This window comes from Rhineura floridana, chromosome 4 (genome assembly GCF_030035675.1).
Source record: "Rhineura floridana isolate rRhiFlo1 chromosome 4, rRhiFlo1.hap2, whole genome shotgun sequence".
NCBI classification, from domain to species: Eukaryota; Metazoa; Chordata; class Lepidosauria; order Squamata; family Rhineuridae; genus Rhineura; species Rhineura floridana.
The window spans coordinates 36,128,388-36,145,066 of NC_084483.1; the positions used below are offsets into that span (position 1 = coordinate 36,128,388).

At 42.4% G+C, this 16,679-nt stretch overlaps 1 protein-coding gene across 8 annotated transcripts in view; it reads left to right on the top strand.

Moving 5' to 3' along the window:
• The window catches only part of KIDINS220 (kinase D interacting substrate 220), a 98,300-nt gene that overhangs the window by 8,304 nt on the left and 73,317 nt on the right, over positions 1 to 16,679 (top strand). For 4 of the 8 annotated variants that reach the window (XM_061622830.1, XM_061622822.1, XM_061622828.1 and 1 more), the window contains exons 2-4: positions 1,435 to 1,528; positions 2,555 to 2,875; positions 12,810 to 12,946. In XM_061622830.1, the coding sequence (XP_061478814.1) occupies positions 12,839 to 12,946 (108 nt within the window). In that variant the 5' untranslated portion in view covers positions 1,435 to 1,528; positions 2,555 to 2,875; positions 12,810 to 12,838. Of the gene's footprint in view, positions 1 to 1,434; positions 1,529 to 2,554; positions 2,876 to 5,322; positions 5,429 to 12,809; positions 12,947 to 16,679 lie in introns of all 8 variants that reach the window. The other 4 variants (XM_061622823.1, XM_061622827.1, XM_061622825.1 and 1 more) reach the window with 3 other exon arrangements.

Genomic DNA, 16,679 nt, shown 5'->3' on the forward strand with positions numbered 1-16,679 from the left:
ACAGATATTTCTATCAAACTTTAAAAAGCAGGGATGAATCCACCAGGGAAGCAGAAGACCTGAACGCCTTACAAATTTGTCAAAATGCAAACACAATTTGGGTTGGTCTTTCACAGTCCAATCCACTTGCTGTGTAGCTTGGAAGAATTTGGTAACGTGCCTCTGAGCATATGGTGAGTGGTGGCAACACTTGCAATCAGCCCAAATAATATAAAGAAGAGATGTGCTGTGCTGATCTGGTTTTAGCAGGGAGGAAGCAACATTATTAAGATAGTTGATATAGTTCAGATGGTCACGTTAACTATGTCTCATTTACTTTGCAATTTTAGTGAAGTTTCCTATAGTTAATCATTTGCTTCTGTTTCTGTGAATATGTGAAGGAGAGCAACACTTTGGAACACCAAAAACAATTGTGGCATAACAGCACTGACTATTCTGCAGAATAGTGTCCAATGGACATGAGGAGTGTCTCAGTTTGCACAAGATGAAAGAGTGGGAGGCAAAATATATTCTAGCAAAATTCTAGGTGTGCTCTATGTTTTTAATTGACTGTGCCCACCTTGCTTTAAATGAAGTGGTTTAAACATAGCAGGCTGAAAACACGGATCTTTTTTCCAACAGCTAGAGTCATTGCTGAAGTAGCAACATAGTGTAATCAGTCTGATTTTACATCAGACTTCAGTTTCAGATTCAAGTGTTAATGCACCCAAAATAGAAAGAGAACATAACCTCCAGGTTGAAACACAAAAGGCTGTCTTTACCATCATATGACATTGACCAATAAAAAGGCCTTGAAATTAATAAAAAAAATTTGACACAGATTTCTAGGATGAGTAATGAAGGAAATAATAAAATTTTCTAGATTAGACTCTCTGTAGAAACATTAGTAACACAGGAAAGAAGCAAAGTAAGAAGAACCAACAAACATACAAAAATATAATTCTCCATCTTTGGAGATGGCAGGTGTTGCCACCACTCACCATATGCTCAGAGGCACATGTTACCAAATTCTTCGAAGCTACACAGGAAGTGGATTGGACTGTGAAAGACCAACCCAAATTGTGTTTGCATTTCGACAAAAGTGTAGGGCAGTACAATATCTCAGAGAGAAGGTCAGGTGTCCTGCTCCCCTGTTGCATTCACTATAGCTGCCCAATTTCCCTGCTTTTTAAAGTTAGAAATACCTTTGGGCTACAGGTACGTTCTTAAACCACAAGGTTTTTTGCCTATTAGTGAATTGATGTATACATCTAGCAATATGTTTTAATTGTGATTTTTTGTTGTTGCTTAAAATACTAATGATGAGCATTTCCTTTGTTACATTTTATTTTCTCTATTCACTAACAAATCATACTATCATGCTACTGGAGATGTGGAGTATATTGTCAGCAATATGCTGATGACACACAACTCTCTTGCTCCTTACATCTCCAGGTGTAGCTGCGGATGTGCTAAACCGATGTCTTGCCTTGGTAATGGACTGGATGAGAACCAATAAACTGAAGCGCAGTCCAGACAAAACTGAAAAGTGAGTTGTTTCCTAGACCAAATGGAGGGGAAGTGGCCTGCTCTTGATGGGGTTACACTCCCTCTGAAGGAGCAGGTGCGTGGCTTGAGGGTACTTCTGGATCCATTACTGTCACTTGAAGCTCAAGTGGCCTCAGTGGCGAGGAGTGCCTTCCATCAGCTTTGGCTGGTGGTCCAGTTACGACCCTATCTGGACAGGGATAGCCTGACTTCTGTTGGCCATGCTCTAGTAACCTCTAGGTTACATTACTGCAATGCATTATACATGGGGCTGCCTTTAAACACAGTTTGGATACTGCAGCTGGTGCAGAATTCAGCAGCTAGATTGCTTACGGGGCCAACTGTGGCACAACTGCACTGGCTTCCAATTAGTTTCCGGGCTCAATTCAAAGTGCTGGTTTTGACTTATAAAACCTTATACGGTTCAGGATCCCAATATCACATGCCTCTCCCCATATGAACCAACCCAGACCCGGTATCCAGCATCTGAGGCTGTTCTTTGTGTGCCTCCTTCAAGGAAGGAGTGGAGGATGGCAACACAAGAACGGGCCTTCTCAGTGGTGGCCCCCCGGTTATGGAACACTATCCCCAGAGAGGCTTGCCTGGCACCATCATTATCTATCTTTAGGCACCAGACAAAAACATTCCTGTTCTCCCAGGCATTTGGCCCTTAATTTTTTGGAGAGCTTTTGACATTGTAGCCTCTTTTAGGGGGTGGATTGTATAGTGTTTTTCTAAACTTCTTATTTGTGTTGGTTTTATATTGGTTTTAATCTTTTCATTGTATGTTGCTTTGAGTTCATTTCTATGAAGAAAAGTGACTAATAAATTTAATCAATAACCATAATACCATTGTGCAACACTTTTTTGCGGTAGCATAGTGACTTGTCTATAACTGGAGGAGAGGAAGGTGCTCAGAGTAGTAGCCAAGAATAAGTGACATGTTATGAAAGGGGAAAAAAAGATATTTACTGCATGCTTATTCACCTATTTCTTTTCTCTCACTTCTTTCATATGCTGCTGCCAGCTGCCCCTTTCACCTTCCTGCCACTTTACTGGCTCAAGTCATTAGAACTGGTCTGGATCTCTCCATGCTTCTGTTTCCAGCAGGAGAAGCAGAAGCATTGTGTTAAGCCCGGCACAGTTAGACACAGAAACTGTGGTAATGGCATGGGAGTGGTAACTGGGCCTATTAGGCAGCTTTGCTTGTCTTTAAAAGTCTGGCACAGTATCCAGGATAGCCTCTCACTGGTGATGTGGAGCAGAAAGATAGATGGCATCAGGATTGAGGAGAGAGTTCATTTTCCACTTTGAGCATGGCGAGTTGCTGCTTGCCCTGGTTGACCAGGTGAGAGGAAAACTGCATGGCTGATAAAGGTATTCTGTCTAATTAGTGTTCCACTGGATAACTTCAGTTGTCAAATATCACATTTTACCTAAATATTGTTTACTGAGACAGAATATGAGACCAAATATGAATGCCTGACTAGGTTAACATGTAATAGGCTTTAAAAATATATCTTATGAAGGCCAATGGGAGTCTTAGAGTACGCAAAGGCTCAAAGCTTTATGACTGAAGAATCGGTAAGGCCATTTCTAGGGCTTAAGCTTATCCCACAAAGCATTGGGACATATCTGGTTTAGACAGGAAGTGCAAGGTGTACAAACACCAGTTTACCTCAAGTGCTGCCTCAGCAGCTGGACTTTCTGCCTTTCAGGCTTCTTTCTATAGCATTGCCTTAGGATGAGTATTCTGAAGATTGCTTCATCTATAATGCAGTGCTAAATGCTTTTACTAGTGTGTGTACACATAATGAGATGTTGTCAACTTTTGTTTCTTGTGTTTGTACTCATGCTAATATTATATAGTTGAGAAAACACAATGGTGTGCATACACCTGTCTCTTACATGTACAGTATGCCACATTTGTGTCCTTAAGTGACTCTCTAAGGAGGCTAAGATATATGGGTTTCTGCCTGGAGGCACTTCCATATTGGTTATAGGCCAGTGTCCCATCCTTCAGATGTAATGGGTATTGGCCTGCCTGCTTCCCCATTACCATGCTGCTGCCTGCTGAAGAGGCTAGAGCAGCCTTTTCTAACCTCATGCCCTCCTATCCCTGATCACTATCTATGCTGGCTGGGGCAGATGGGAGTTGTAGTCCAACGTCATCCAGAGGGTACTAGGTTGGGGAAGGCTGGACTAGAGGTAAACCTCTGTGAGTCGTGAGCAGCCTGCATATCAGCTGTAGATTAGTGTAACTATATATCATATTTTTTGATTTGCTTGCAAAAAAAGTCTGACCACTGTTATGTTGTGTCCTCAGGATTGTGCACTTAAGAAAGACTTTAGGGGAGATAGTTATCTCTTGAAAATGTTTGCTACTGTTTTTTAAGAGGCACATGTATCTTCCTCTTTCCTTCCTTCATAATCTTGAAGCTGTGAAAACCTCAAATGAAATATTGCAATCCTGCTAAAACAACTCTTTGTTGAAAAGAAATAGCTAACTTTCTTGTGGCTTTGAAAAGTACATATTTTTATTTTTTGTTAGGACTATCTATCCTAACAGGTGGTTGAAGGAAACGTTATTTCCATATTACTGCAGAATCGGTTACTTTGATATCGTACACAGTTTAAATTGAAGTTATGGAGTAAAGAAGGTCACATTAAAGAGAGTTCTCTACCAACTCAGCAACTAAGTTATCAATAGGAGTCTGAAATGTGCAAAATGTTTTTATAGCAAAGTAGTGATTGCTTCTCGCTTTTAAACAGTATATATATGGGAGCAGTGGGGGGGGAGTATGCTTTCAGCAATGGCATTCAAATCGGTAGTGTAACTAGCGGGGAGGAGATCCAAGTATTTGCCATAGGTGCCATCTGAATAGGAGTGCAAAATTGGTGTCAGTGTTCGTATACTTACGTTGCATTATTTGATGTTTTCGTCTCTGTTTAGGATAGCTAAAGTAGTATGTAGCACTTCCTCAGAGACTTTGTAAGAAAGAACTAATATCTTTAAAGTACTGTGAATGCCAGTTTTTATTGGTTACTTAAGATGTAATTTATGTCTCTCTCAAATTGTTGTGTAAAATTTTGTGTGGTGCCAGGCTGTGTGTACATGGAATGTAGAATTGGAGCCCTGGCCTAAGCATGGAAGCTAGTTATTGCTGCTGTTCTCAACATTTCTGTCTACAGTGGATAAGTGAGAATATATGCTCAGATAGATGTCACACAGGAAGATCCATGATATGCTGGGGAAAGGGTGTCAATTTTTTTATAGCTGTTATGTGTATTACATAAATTGCAGACATAATACATTCATTTTACAAACACAGATACTAAATCAAATTAAACAAATATTCATGGATGCTTGAATTTTATCCCAAAATAATTCACAATATAAATTATAGTTGTGTTCAAGCAGTTTCCTATATTTATTAAGTCACTGCTGCACTATCACTTCTACTAGACATACCTTCATACAGGCATTCTTTCAGTGGGGGGGTGTCTCTGAGTTTTTCCATTTTGTTGCAACCTGGTTCATACAAATTTACAGGTATTGCTATGCTTACACAGTTAAGAAGACATGGCAGAGGTCCTGGGTTAACATTATTTAGACATCGCATCGTTGGTTATAATGCTACTTTTAATTATGAAAACTGAAAAGGAAATGTACTAATGTAATCTGTATGGGAGAACGTATATGGTTGAACATTATCCTGAAAACTGTTAGTTATAAATACAATCAATTTCTCAGCAAATTTGATCATCTATGCTTTTCCTTCTGCTTTCCTGCAGAATGTTGTCCAGACATTTTATACCACCCTGCTAACGATGGGGCAGCTGGATATTTCCTAAGAAGAAACAAAACTTACTTTAGCTAATGTCAGCTAGCTTACTTAAGGTTGTCTTTTAGAATTGTTTCTTTTAAATATCCCAGAAGTACTGTATTGGGGTGTTGTTATGATTAGTTCAATTTATTTGTTGCTTGACACCTAAAAAAATCTCCTAGCAACTTACACGTTCATAATGTAACAATTTCATAACTTGTTTGCAAACATTCTAAATCATGCAGGTTCAGAATATATGAGAGACAGCAGCTTTTTATGTTTGACATCTTCAACAACAGTAATCTTACAAAATATACGTATACATTACAATCATTAGTGCACAAAATACAAACAAAATGGAATCATATTAGCATTTTCTTTCAGATTTACATAATAAAATTCCTTAACACATTTCCACCACCACAGCTTGCTTTATAATCTAAATGTTCTGCCCAGTATAAATTTAGATGTTCTGTTCGATATCAATTTCCCATTTTATGTTTATATAACTTTTCTCACAGCTCTTTTCAAAAATAGTAGCACTCTCCCAATAGACTTTTTACCACAGAAATGTCAGTAAGCATCTGGCCTCAGGCTTTTCATGAACAGAGGTATATTTGTGAAGTCAAGCAGGAATAAGATCTATAATCTGGAAGTACTGAAATAGTGGTGGCCTAGTACTGTCCATCTTAAGAACTGCAACTTGAACTGTTATCTTCCATCATCATGTAGTCTAATTTTAATTCAGTTCTCATAATACTAGGTAGCCTAAATGTCAACAGCCACACACAAAAGGGAGGTATCAACACACCCAGGGTAAACAATATTTGCACAAGTACAAAAAATCATTAGGGGGGGAAATGAGGGGATTCCCCCCCCCAGTAAAACAGCCTAGTAATTGTGTTCAGTGGCCACAGAACATTGACTGGTTGGGAAGTAGACTGGAATATCCCTGAAAAGGTGGACAGAATAATAATAGATTTATACCTCACTTTCTGTCCAAAAAAAACCTGAAGCAACTAACATCATACAAAAAACCAATACAATCGCAAATGGTTGAAAAATATGGGGCAGTATTCAACAAAAGCATAACACAAATGGAACAAGTTCTGCATGTGCAATGGGTCTTTCCTTTCCTTCTCTCCCCCCCCCCCCGTGCACTCCTTAAATCTCTTCTGGAGTTTCCTCAACCCACTGGAGCAGATACGGGGAAGGTTTGGAGGGAAGAGGGGAAGTCCCTTTGCACAAGCAAAAATTGTTCCTTTTGCACTGTTATGTGATTGAATACCGCCCATAAAATGCTGTCTGACAACACAAATGCTACCAAAAAAAGAAGTTTCAATTCAGTCTTTAAATAAATAGTAGTTGGGTTAGTAATCAATATAACATTTTTGAACAACATTATCAGTAAACAATAATATAAGAGCTTACATTGTTGTAGAGTTAAAGGGTAGAGGGAACATCTAATTTTCTGGATAGGTCATTTTCTCAATATTGACAGGATTTTTTCAAATGTCCCCAGGAGCTGGAGTGAGAAGAACATAGGAAGCTACCTTATCGTGAGTCAGACTGTTGGTCTATCTAGCTCAGTATTGTCCATGCTAACTGGCAGTGGCTCTCCAGGGTTTTAGGCAGGCAGCTCCTTCCAGCCCTATCTGGAGATGCCTGAGATTGAACCCAGGAATTTCTGCATCCAAAGCAGGAGCTCTACCCCTAAGGTACAGCCCTTTCCCCTGATCTGCCTACAGAAATCAGTGAAGAAACCCAGATTGGGCACCAGTGTGCTCATACCTCCTCCCGAAGTTATTAACAAAGAGAATAATTACTACTCTTTCTAATTCAGTACTTATTTAGTGTGAAACATCTTAAAAATAACCCTGCTAATGCAAATTCCTAAGCAAATGTAGTTCATGTATCCCATGTTCTCTGTTCGAACAGGCTGTGACTCAGATAGCGTAGCTCAAGATAGTTCTACAGTGTAGTACACACTGAATACTGCAGGACAATCTCTGGGTGGTTTACAACAGTCCTGAGGTATGGGCTGGAAGTCTTAGACTCCTGTTTCCGTTTGGGAGTTGGACTGAATCTGAGAGAGTAGCTTACAACAACCCTACAATTACTTATATCTCCACAATGCAGAGTAGCCGAGAGAGTACTGTAAACTTGCAGTGTAGCTCACTGCCATGAACATAAGAACATAAGAAGAGCCTGCTGGATCAGGCCAGTGGCCCATCTAGTCCAGCATCCTGTTCTCACAGTGGCCAGCCAGGTGCCTGGGGGAAGCCCGCAAGCAGGACCCGAGTGCAAGAACACTCTCCCCTCCTGAGGCTTCCGGCAACTGGTTTTCAGAAGCATGCTGCCTCTGACTAGGGTGGCACAGCACAGCCATCACGGCTAGTAGCCATTGATAGCCCTGTCCTCCATGAATTTGTCTAATCTTCTTTTAAAGCCGTCCAAGCTGGTGGCCATTACTGCATCTTGTGGGAGCAAATTCCATAGTTTAACTATGCGCTGAGTAAAGAAGTACTTCCTTTTGTCTGTCCTGAATCTTCCAACATTCAGCTTCTTTGAATGTCCACGAGTTCTAGTGTTATGAGAGAGGGAGAAGAACTTTTCTCTACCCACTTTCTCAATGTCATGCATAATTTTATACACTTCTATCATGTCTCCTCTGACCCGCCTTTTCTCTAAACTAAAAAGCCCCAAATGCTGCAACCTTTCCTCGTAAGGGAGTCGCTCCATCCCCTTGATCATTCTGGTTGCCCTCTTCTGAACCTTTTCCAACTCTAGAATATCCTTTTTGAGATGAGGCGACCAGAACTGTACACAGTATTCCAAATGCGGCCGCACCATAGATTTATACAACAGCATTATGATATCGTCTGTTTTATTTTCAATACCTTTCCTAATTATCGCTAGCATGGAATTTGCCTTTTTCACAGCTGCCGCACACTGGGTCGACATTTTCATCGTGCTGTCCACTACAACCCCGAGGTCTCTCTCCTGGTCGGTCACCGCCAGTTCAGACCCCATGAGCGTATATGTGAAATTAAGATTTTTTGCTCCAATATGCATAATTTTACACTTGTTTATATTGAATTGCATTTGCCATTTTTCCGCCCATTCATTCAGTTTGGAGAGGTCTTTTTGGAGCTCTTCGCAATCCCTTTTTGTTTTAACAACCCTGAACAATTTAGTGTCGTCAGCAAACTTGGCCACTTCACTGCTCAGTCCTAATTCTAGGTCATTAATGAACAAGTTGAAAAGTACAGGTCCCAATACCGATCCTTGAGGGACTCCACTTTCTACAGCCCTCCATTGGGAGAACTGTCCGTTTATTCCTACTCTCTGCTTTCTGCTTCTTAACCAATTCCTTCTCCACAAGAGGACCTCTCCTCTTATTCCATGACTGCTAAGCTTCCTCAGAAGTCTTTGGTGAGGTACCTTGTCAAACGCTTTTTAAGTACACTATGTCCACTGGATCACCTCTATCTATATGCTTGTTGACACTCTCAAAGAATTCTAATAGGTTACTGAGACAGGACTTTCCCTTGCAGAAGCCATGCTGGCTCTGCTTCAGCAAGGCTTGTTCTTCTATGTGCTTAGTTAATCTAGCTTTAATAATACTTTCTACCAGTTTTCCAGGGACAGAAGTTAAGCTAACTGGCCTGTAATTTCCGGGATCCCCTCTGGATCCCTCTTTGAATATTGGTGTTACATTTGCCACTTTCCAGTCCTCAGGCACGGAGGAGGACCCGAGGGACAAGTTACATATTTTAGTTAGCAGATCAGCAATTTCACCTTTGAGTTCTTTGAGAACTCTCGGGTGGATGCCATCTGGGCCCGGTGATTTGTCAGTTTTTATATTGTCCATTAAGCCTAGAACTTCCTCTCTCATTACCACTATTTGTCTCAGTTCCTCAGAATCCCTTCCTGCAAATGTTAGTTCAGGTTCAGGGATCTGCCCTATATCTTCCACTGTGAAGACAGATGCAAAGAATTCATTTAGCTTCTCTGCAATCTCCTTATCGTTCTTTAGTACACCTTTGACTCCCTTATCATCCAAGGGTCCAATCGCCTCCCTAGATGGTCTCCTGCTTTGAATGTATTTATAGAATTTTTTGTTGTTGGTTTTTATGTTCTTAGCAATGTGCTCCTCAAATTCTTTTTTAGCATCCCTTATTGTCTTCTTGCATTTCTTTTGCCAGAGTTGTGTTCTTTTTTATTTTCTTCATTCGGACAAGACTTCCATTTTCTGAAGGAAGACTTTTTGCCTCTAAGAGCTTCCTTGACTTTGCTCGTTAACCATGCTGGCATCTTCTTGGCCCTGGCGGTACCTTTTCTGATCTGCGGTATGCACTCCAGTTGAGCTTCTAATATAGTGTTTTTAAACAACTTCCAAGCATTTTTGAGTGATGTGACCCTCTGGACTTTGTTTTTCAGCTTTCTTTTTACCAATCCCCTCATTTTTGTGAAGTTTCCTCTTTTGAAGTCAAATGTGACCGTGTTGGATTTTCTTGGCAATTGGCCATTTACATGTATGTTTAATTTAATAGCACTGTGGTCACTGCTCCCAATCGGTTCAACAACACTTACATCTCGCACCAGGTCCCGGTCCCCACTGAGGATTAAGTCCAGGGTTGCCGTCCCTCTGGTCGGTTCCATGACCAACTGGTCTAGGGAATAGTCATTTAGAATATCTAGAAACTTTGCTTCTTTGTCATGACTGGAACACATATGCGGCCAGTCTATGTCCGGGTAGTTGAAGTCACCCATTACTACCACATTTCCTAGTTTGGATGCTTCCTCAATTTCATATCTCAAGGTCTCCCTGAGCATTTTGATCAGGGGGACGATAGATCGTTCCCAGTATTAAGTCCCTCCTGGGGCATGGTATCACCACCCACAACGATTCTGTGGAGGAGTCTGCCTCTTTGGGGTTTCGAGCTTGCTGGATTCAATGCCTTCTTTCACGTATAGAGCGACTCCGCCACCAATACGTCCTTCCCTGTCCTTCTGATATAGTTTATATCCAGGGATAACCGTATCCCACTGGTTTTCTCCATTCCACCAGGTCTCCGTTATGCTCACTATATCAATGCTCTCTAAGACCAAGCACTCCAGTTCTCCCATCTTGGTTCGGAGGCTCCTAGCATTAGCGTACAGGCACTTGTAAGCAGTGTCTCTCTTCAAGTGTCTTTGGCACTTGTGGTTTGGCCTGTGGTAATTTTGCTCTTCTGAATTTATATCCTGTGCCCCTGCTCTCACAATGCCTACTTCTAGGCCTACCCCTTTTAAAATTTCATCATTTCTTTGGTTTTTATCCCAGGGGGGAGGTTTATTCCGAACCGGACCTTTCTCAGCTCCTGTCGGGTTTCCCCCCTCAGTCAGTTTAAAAGCTGCTCTGCTACCTTTTTAATTTTAAGTGCCAGCAGTCTGGTTCCATTCTGGTTCAAGTGGAGCCCGTCCCTTTTGTACAGGCCCGGCTTGTCCCAAAATGTTCCCCAGTGCCTAACAAATCTAAACCCTTCCACCCGACACCATCGTCTCATCCACGCATTGAGACTGCAAAGCTGGGCCTGTCTGGCTGGTCCGGCGCGTGGAACCGGTAGCATTTCAGAGAAAGCCACCTTGGAGGTCCTGGCTTTCAGCATCCTACGTAGCAACCTAAATTTTGCTTCCAGGACCTCACGGCTGCATTTCCCCATGTCGTTGGTGCCAACGTGCACCACGACCACTGACTCCTCCCCAGCACTGTCTACCAAACTATCTAAACGACGGGCGATATCCGCAACCTTCGCACCAGGCAGGCAAAACACCTTGCGGTCTACACGCCCATCACACACCTCACTGTCTATGTTCCTAATGATCGAATCACCCACTACAAGGATCCCTCCACCCCCTGCCACCTGCCCTTATTGCAGATTAGAGTGCTGTGCTGAAAGGGAGTACTGTAGTCCATTGTTAATATTAATGCCGCCCTGGGATCCTACTGGAAGGAAGGGTGGGATATAAATCAAATAATAAATAAATAAAGAAATAAAATATTGCAAATCAGGTAGGGCTGAGACTGGTTTGGATTCCCATTCCCTCACCTCTCAGGTTGCAGCAAATTGCCTTCTGTGATCTCCTCACAGGCTAAAGCAAGCACTCAGTTGGATGCAGATTTATGTTCTTTTGACTTGTATGAAGACCAGTTTCTCTTCTGAATGTTCAAAAAGTAAGGGGGGGAAATGCACATTTTTAAAGTAAGGCCTAGGTTAGAGCAGGGACTCCTGTCTTTGATGCTAACCTTTGTTTTTTTTCAGGCCCTCAGACACAAGATCAGGTGACATGTGCACACCATGGATAGACTGAAATATTATGTTGGAGGTCCCCCCTTATGTACTAATAGGAAGGAAGTCGTTTTGAGTACTGATCCTAGCATAGCCAAAGCAACACTGTTCATGCACAAGAGGGAGGTATCAGAAGGCTTGGGAGAACTGCAAGATTATTTACAGAAGTACAAAAGATCTGGTTAAAAAACACACATAAGTTAGAGAACCATTGAGGACTAGGGCTGCAATCCAATACATGTGTACTCAAAAGTAAGCTCCATTGGGTTCAGTGGGACACTCCCAGCTAAGTATATATTGGATTTGTAGCCTAAGTATGCTTCGTGGGCACAGAATGCTGACTGCGTGTGTGTGTGGGGAAAGAAAACTGAGGGGGTGGGAGTGGAGAATGCAGCGGAGTACCTGGAAAGCTGATCAGGACCACTCTACACTGCAACATTTTATGATAGGTCCCACTTACTAAGTACCATTGTAGGGTGATTTAGGAACATAGGAAGCTGCCTCATACCAAGTCAGACCAATGGTCCATCTAGCTCAGCATTGTCTACACTGATTTAACAGTAGTTCTATAGGATTTCAGGTGAGGAGTCTTTCCCAGCCCTACTTGGAGATGCTGGGGATTGAACCTGGGACCTTCCGCGTACAAGGCAGATGCTCTACCACTGGGCTACTGCACCAATCCATTTTATGTTGAAATCCTCCTGTGTTAAAAATACACATGTTTTGTTTTGAACTGAATAAGTGCATGGCGGTACACTCAAAATGCTGGGCTTTTGAGTTTTGGGGTTGAGATTGTTTTTTAAAAACACTCAAGGGCCAGTGGCCCACTGTTTAAACAGAGTTTTTAGTGAACCATCACAGACACAGTTTTTCTGCTTTTTTATGGAAGGTCTCTTATCCCATCCTTGCGTGTTCTATCAGTTCATGAACGTGCTTCTCTGTCTCTTCAGAATACTCACCACCTCCTATATGCAAATAAAGATTTTTATCTCCTGGATGGGGACTGTATTGCTTCTGTATTCTATGGAGCACCCAAAACAATTTTAATACAATAGAAATTATTTGGCACAGTGCAAAAACTTAATGTGACACGTTAAAATTGTTTGTCTTGTTAACATAGATAACTGGCATTGTGGAATTTGACCAAGAATGGCGAGTCTGGTGTCTCAGAGTTTGGTGACATATGTGGAAGAAGAAAATGTTCCAGCTTTGAAGGCATTTCTTGAGAAGTGCAAAGATGTGGATGAGAGGAATGAGGTAAGATAAATTCCTAATATTTTTTTATGAATAGTTTTTTTAAATATTTATTTATTTATTTATTTATTTGTTAAATTTTTATACCGCCCCACTAGCATAGCTCTCTGGGCGGTGTACAACAGAAAGTATATACAATAAAATCACATAAATCGGTACAAAAACATATATATAAAAATCCACAAATCTAAAATCAAATTAAACATATTAAACTAAAATGCCTGAGCAAAGAGAAAGGTTTTAACTTGGCGCCGAAAAGATAGCAATGTCGGTGCCAAGCGCACCTCAACGGGAAGACTATTCCACAATTCAGGGGCCACCACTGAGAAGGCCCTGGTTCTGGTAACCATCCTCCGAGCCTCTCTATAAGTCGGAACTCGGAGGAGGGCCTTCGATGTTGAACGTAGTGTACGGGCAGGTTCATATCGGGAGAGGCGTTCCAGGAGGTATTGTGGTCCCACACCGTATAAGGCTTTATAGGTTAAAACCAACACTTTGAATCTGGCCCGGAAACATATAGGTAGCCAGTACAAGTGGGCCAGAACAGGTGTTATATGTTCGGACCGCCTGGTCCTCGTTATCAGCCTGGCCGCCGCGTTTTGCACTAGCTGTAGTTTCCGAACCGTCTTCAAAAGCAGCCCTATGTAGAGCGCATTGCAGTAATCCAATCGAGAGGTTACGAGAGCATGGACAACTGAGGTGAGGTCCTCCCTGTCCAGATAGGGACGTAGCTGGGCTACCAACCGAAGTTGGTAGAACGCATTCCGTGCCACCGAGGCTACTTGAGCCTCGAGTGACAGGGAAGGATCTAAGAGTACTCCCAGACTACAAACCCGCTCCTTCAGGGGGAGTGTAACCCCGTCCAGTACAGGGTGCATATCCACCATCTGATCAGAGAAATCACCCACCAACAGCATCTCAGTCTTGTCTGGATTCAGTCTCAGTTTATTAGCTCTCATCCAGTCCATTATCGCAGCCAGACAACGGTTCAGCACATTGACAGCCTCACCTGAAGAAGATGAAAAGGAGAAATAGAGCTGCGTGTCATCAGCATACTGGTGGCAACGCACTCCAAAACTCCTGATGACCACACTCAGCGGCTTCATGTAGATGTTAAAAAGCATGGGGGACAGAACTGACCCCTGCGGGACTCCACATTGGAGAGACCACGGTGTCGAGCAATGTTCCCCAAGCACTACCTTCTGGAGACGACCCGCCAGGTAGGAGCGGAACCACTGCCAAGCATTGCCCCAACTCCCAACTCCACGAGCCTCTCCAGAAGGATACCATGGTCGATGGTATCAAAAGCTGCTGAGAGATCAAGGAGAATCAACAGAGTTACACTCCCTCCGTCCCTCTCCCGACATAAGTCATCGTACAGGGCGACCAAGGCTGTCTCGGTGCTAAAACCGGGCCTAAAACTGGATTGAAATGGATCTAAATAATCGGTTTCATCCAATAGCGCCTGGAGCTGGGCAGCAACCACTCATTCCAAGATCTTGCCCAGGAATGGAACATTCGCTACTATTCGCTAATAATAAATACATGCTGCCTTGTGCAGTGTGGGTATGAATTCGATTTTTTTTAAAAAAAAAAATCTTTATATGTAGGCCAAGAACATTAAGCTTTGATTGCAGGATTCATAGGTAAAGGTCATTTTTTGTTCATATTGACATACATAATATTAACTAAGTTTATTTCTCAAAGCTTTGTTGATTCTTGATAGTATCTGGGTAATAAATAAATTAAAGAGATGAGCTACCACTTCCTTTTCATTGCACTTTTCTTAGTTAGGTCAATAGACATACATGTCCTCTTTTACAAACTGGCACACGTTTCCTGATTTGGATATAGTTTCCTATCTGAAGCTAAGCAGGACTAATCTAGGCAAGCTCTTCTTGGAGACTCTGTGTATGGCACCTAGGGCTTCTTGGAGGAAAGGAGGGATACACTGTATGAATTCATTTGAATATCTGTGTTCTCGTGTTTGTTGTTAAGTGCCTTCAAGTCGATTATGACTTATGGCAACCCCATGAATTGGCAACCTCCAATAGCATCAGACATGAACCACCCTGTTCAGATCTTACTGTATATTAAATGAAAATTGCAGTTGTAAGCATTCTTTACTTGAGAGTCAGTTCAAATGGGACCAACTTTTGAGTAACCATGTGAAAGATCAGACCAAATGTTTTGCTAAGGCTGGGTCTTAAAAGAGCAATCATATATTTGTCTACTCAGAAGTAAACCCCATTCAGTTCAATGGGATTGTGCCCATGTAAGTGTGTATAGCACAGGTGGGCAGCATGAAGCCAGGGCCTCATTTTATGTCCCCCTGAAGCTTCTTCATTCTTCCATCCTATCAGAGTTCTCTTCTTTATTTTTGTTTCATCTTTATTGTTCCTGGCTTTTCCTCCTCTTGCTATATAGTTGCAGAAAGATTGGAAGGGGCAGTATTTTATCTGATAAAAAGAAACTGATGTTTTTAACTTTTTTACTGGCCATATAACTTTGAGAAAAGAAGTCTTTCCACCAGCTTTCTGAGAACAAATTGATAGGTTTCAGTTTTGTTTGTCTGTCTGTCTGTGTGTAGCACGCTAAAGTCAGAAAGGAATTGCTTTCACTTGTTTTTGAGATCAGAAACTGTATTGATCTGTTGTACCCCAAACAATAAAAAATATATCCTCTGTATATTTATTCATGAGAAACTTCATCAAATGGAGTTTACTCCTGGGTACCCTGCATAGGATAGGAAATTTTCTTGGATAGGATATTATCTTGACCCATTCCAGTCTGGGTTCAGGCCTGGTTATGGGACTGAATCGGCCTTGGTCGCCCTGATGGATGACATTTATTGGGAGAAGGACAGGGGGAGTGTGGACCTGTTACTCTTACTTGATTTCTCAGCGGGTTTTGATACCATTGACCATGGTATCCTTCTGGGCCATCTTGGTGAGCTGGGTATTGGAGGCACTCTTTTACAGTGGTCCGATCCTATCTCCAGGGTCGTTTTCAGAGAATAGCATTGGGCGATTGTCTTTCAGCCCCCTGGCAGTTGTGCTGTGGGGTGCTGCAGGATACCATATTGTCCCCTATGCTGTTTAACACCTATATGAAACCCTTGGGAGTGGTCATCAGGCAATTTGGGGCAAGGTGTCAGCAGATATCCAGCTCTGTTTCTCTGTAACATCTGAATCGGGAGAGGCCGTGCAAGCCCTGGACTGCTGCCTAGACTCCGTGGTGGGCTGGATGAGGGCCAATAAACTGAGTCTGAATCCTAGCAAGACGGAGGTGCTGTGGGTTGGTGGTTCCCGAGTTCAGATAATAGGTCAGTTGCCTGCTTTGGATGGGGTTGTACTCCCTCTCAAAGAGCAGGTCCGTAGTCTGGGGGTGCTCTTGGACCCATCTTTATCGCTAGAGGCCCAGGTGACCTCAATGGCTAGGAATGCACTTTATCAGCTTTGGCTGGTAAGATAGCTGTGGCCGTTTCTGGACCGGGATAACCTGACTACTGTTGTCCATGCACTGGTAACCTCTAGGCTGGATTACTGTAATGCACTCTATGTGGGGCTGCCCTTGAGGTTCCTCTGGAAGCTGCAGCTGGTGCAAAATGCAGCAGTGAGACTGCTCACTGGAGCAGGGTATTGCCAACATGTCACCCTGCTGCTGCAAGAATTGCACTGGCTGCCCATTTGCTACCAGGCCAAGTTCCAGGTTCTAGTTTTGGTGTACAAAAGGT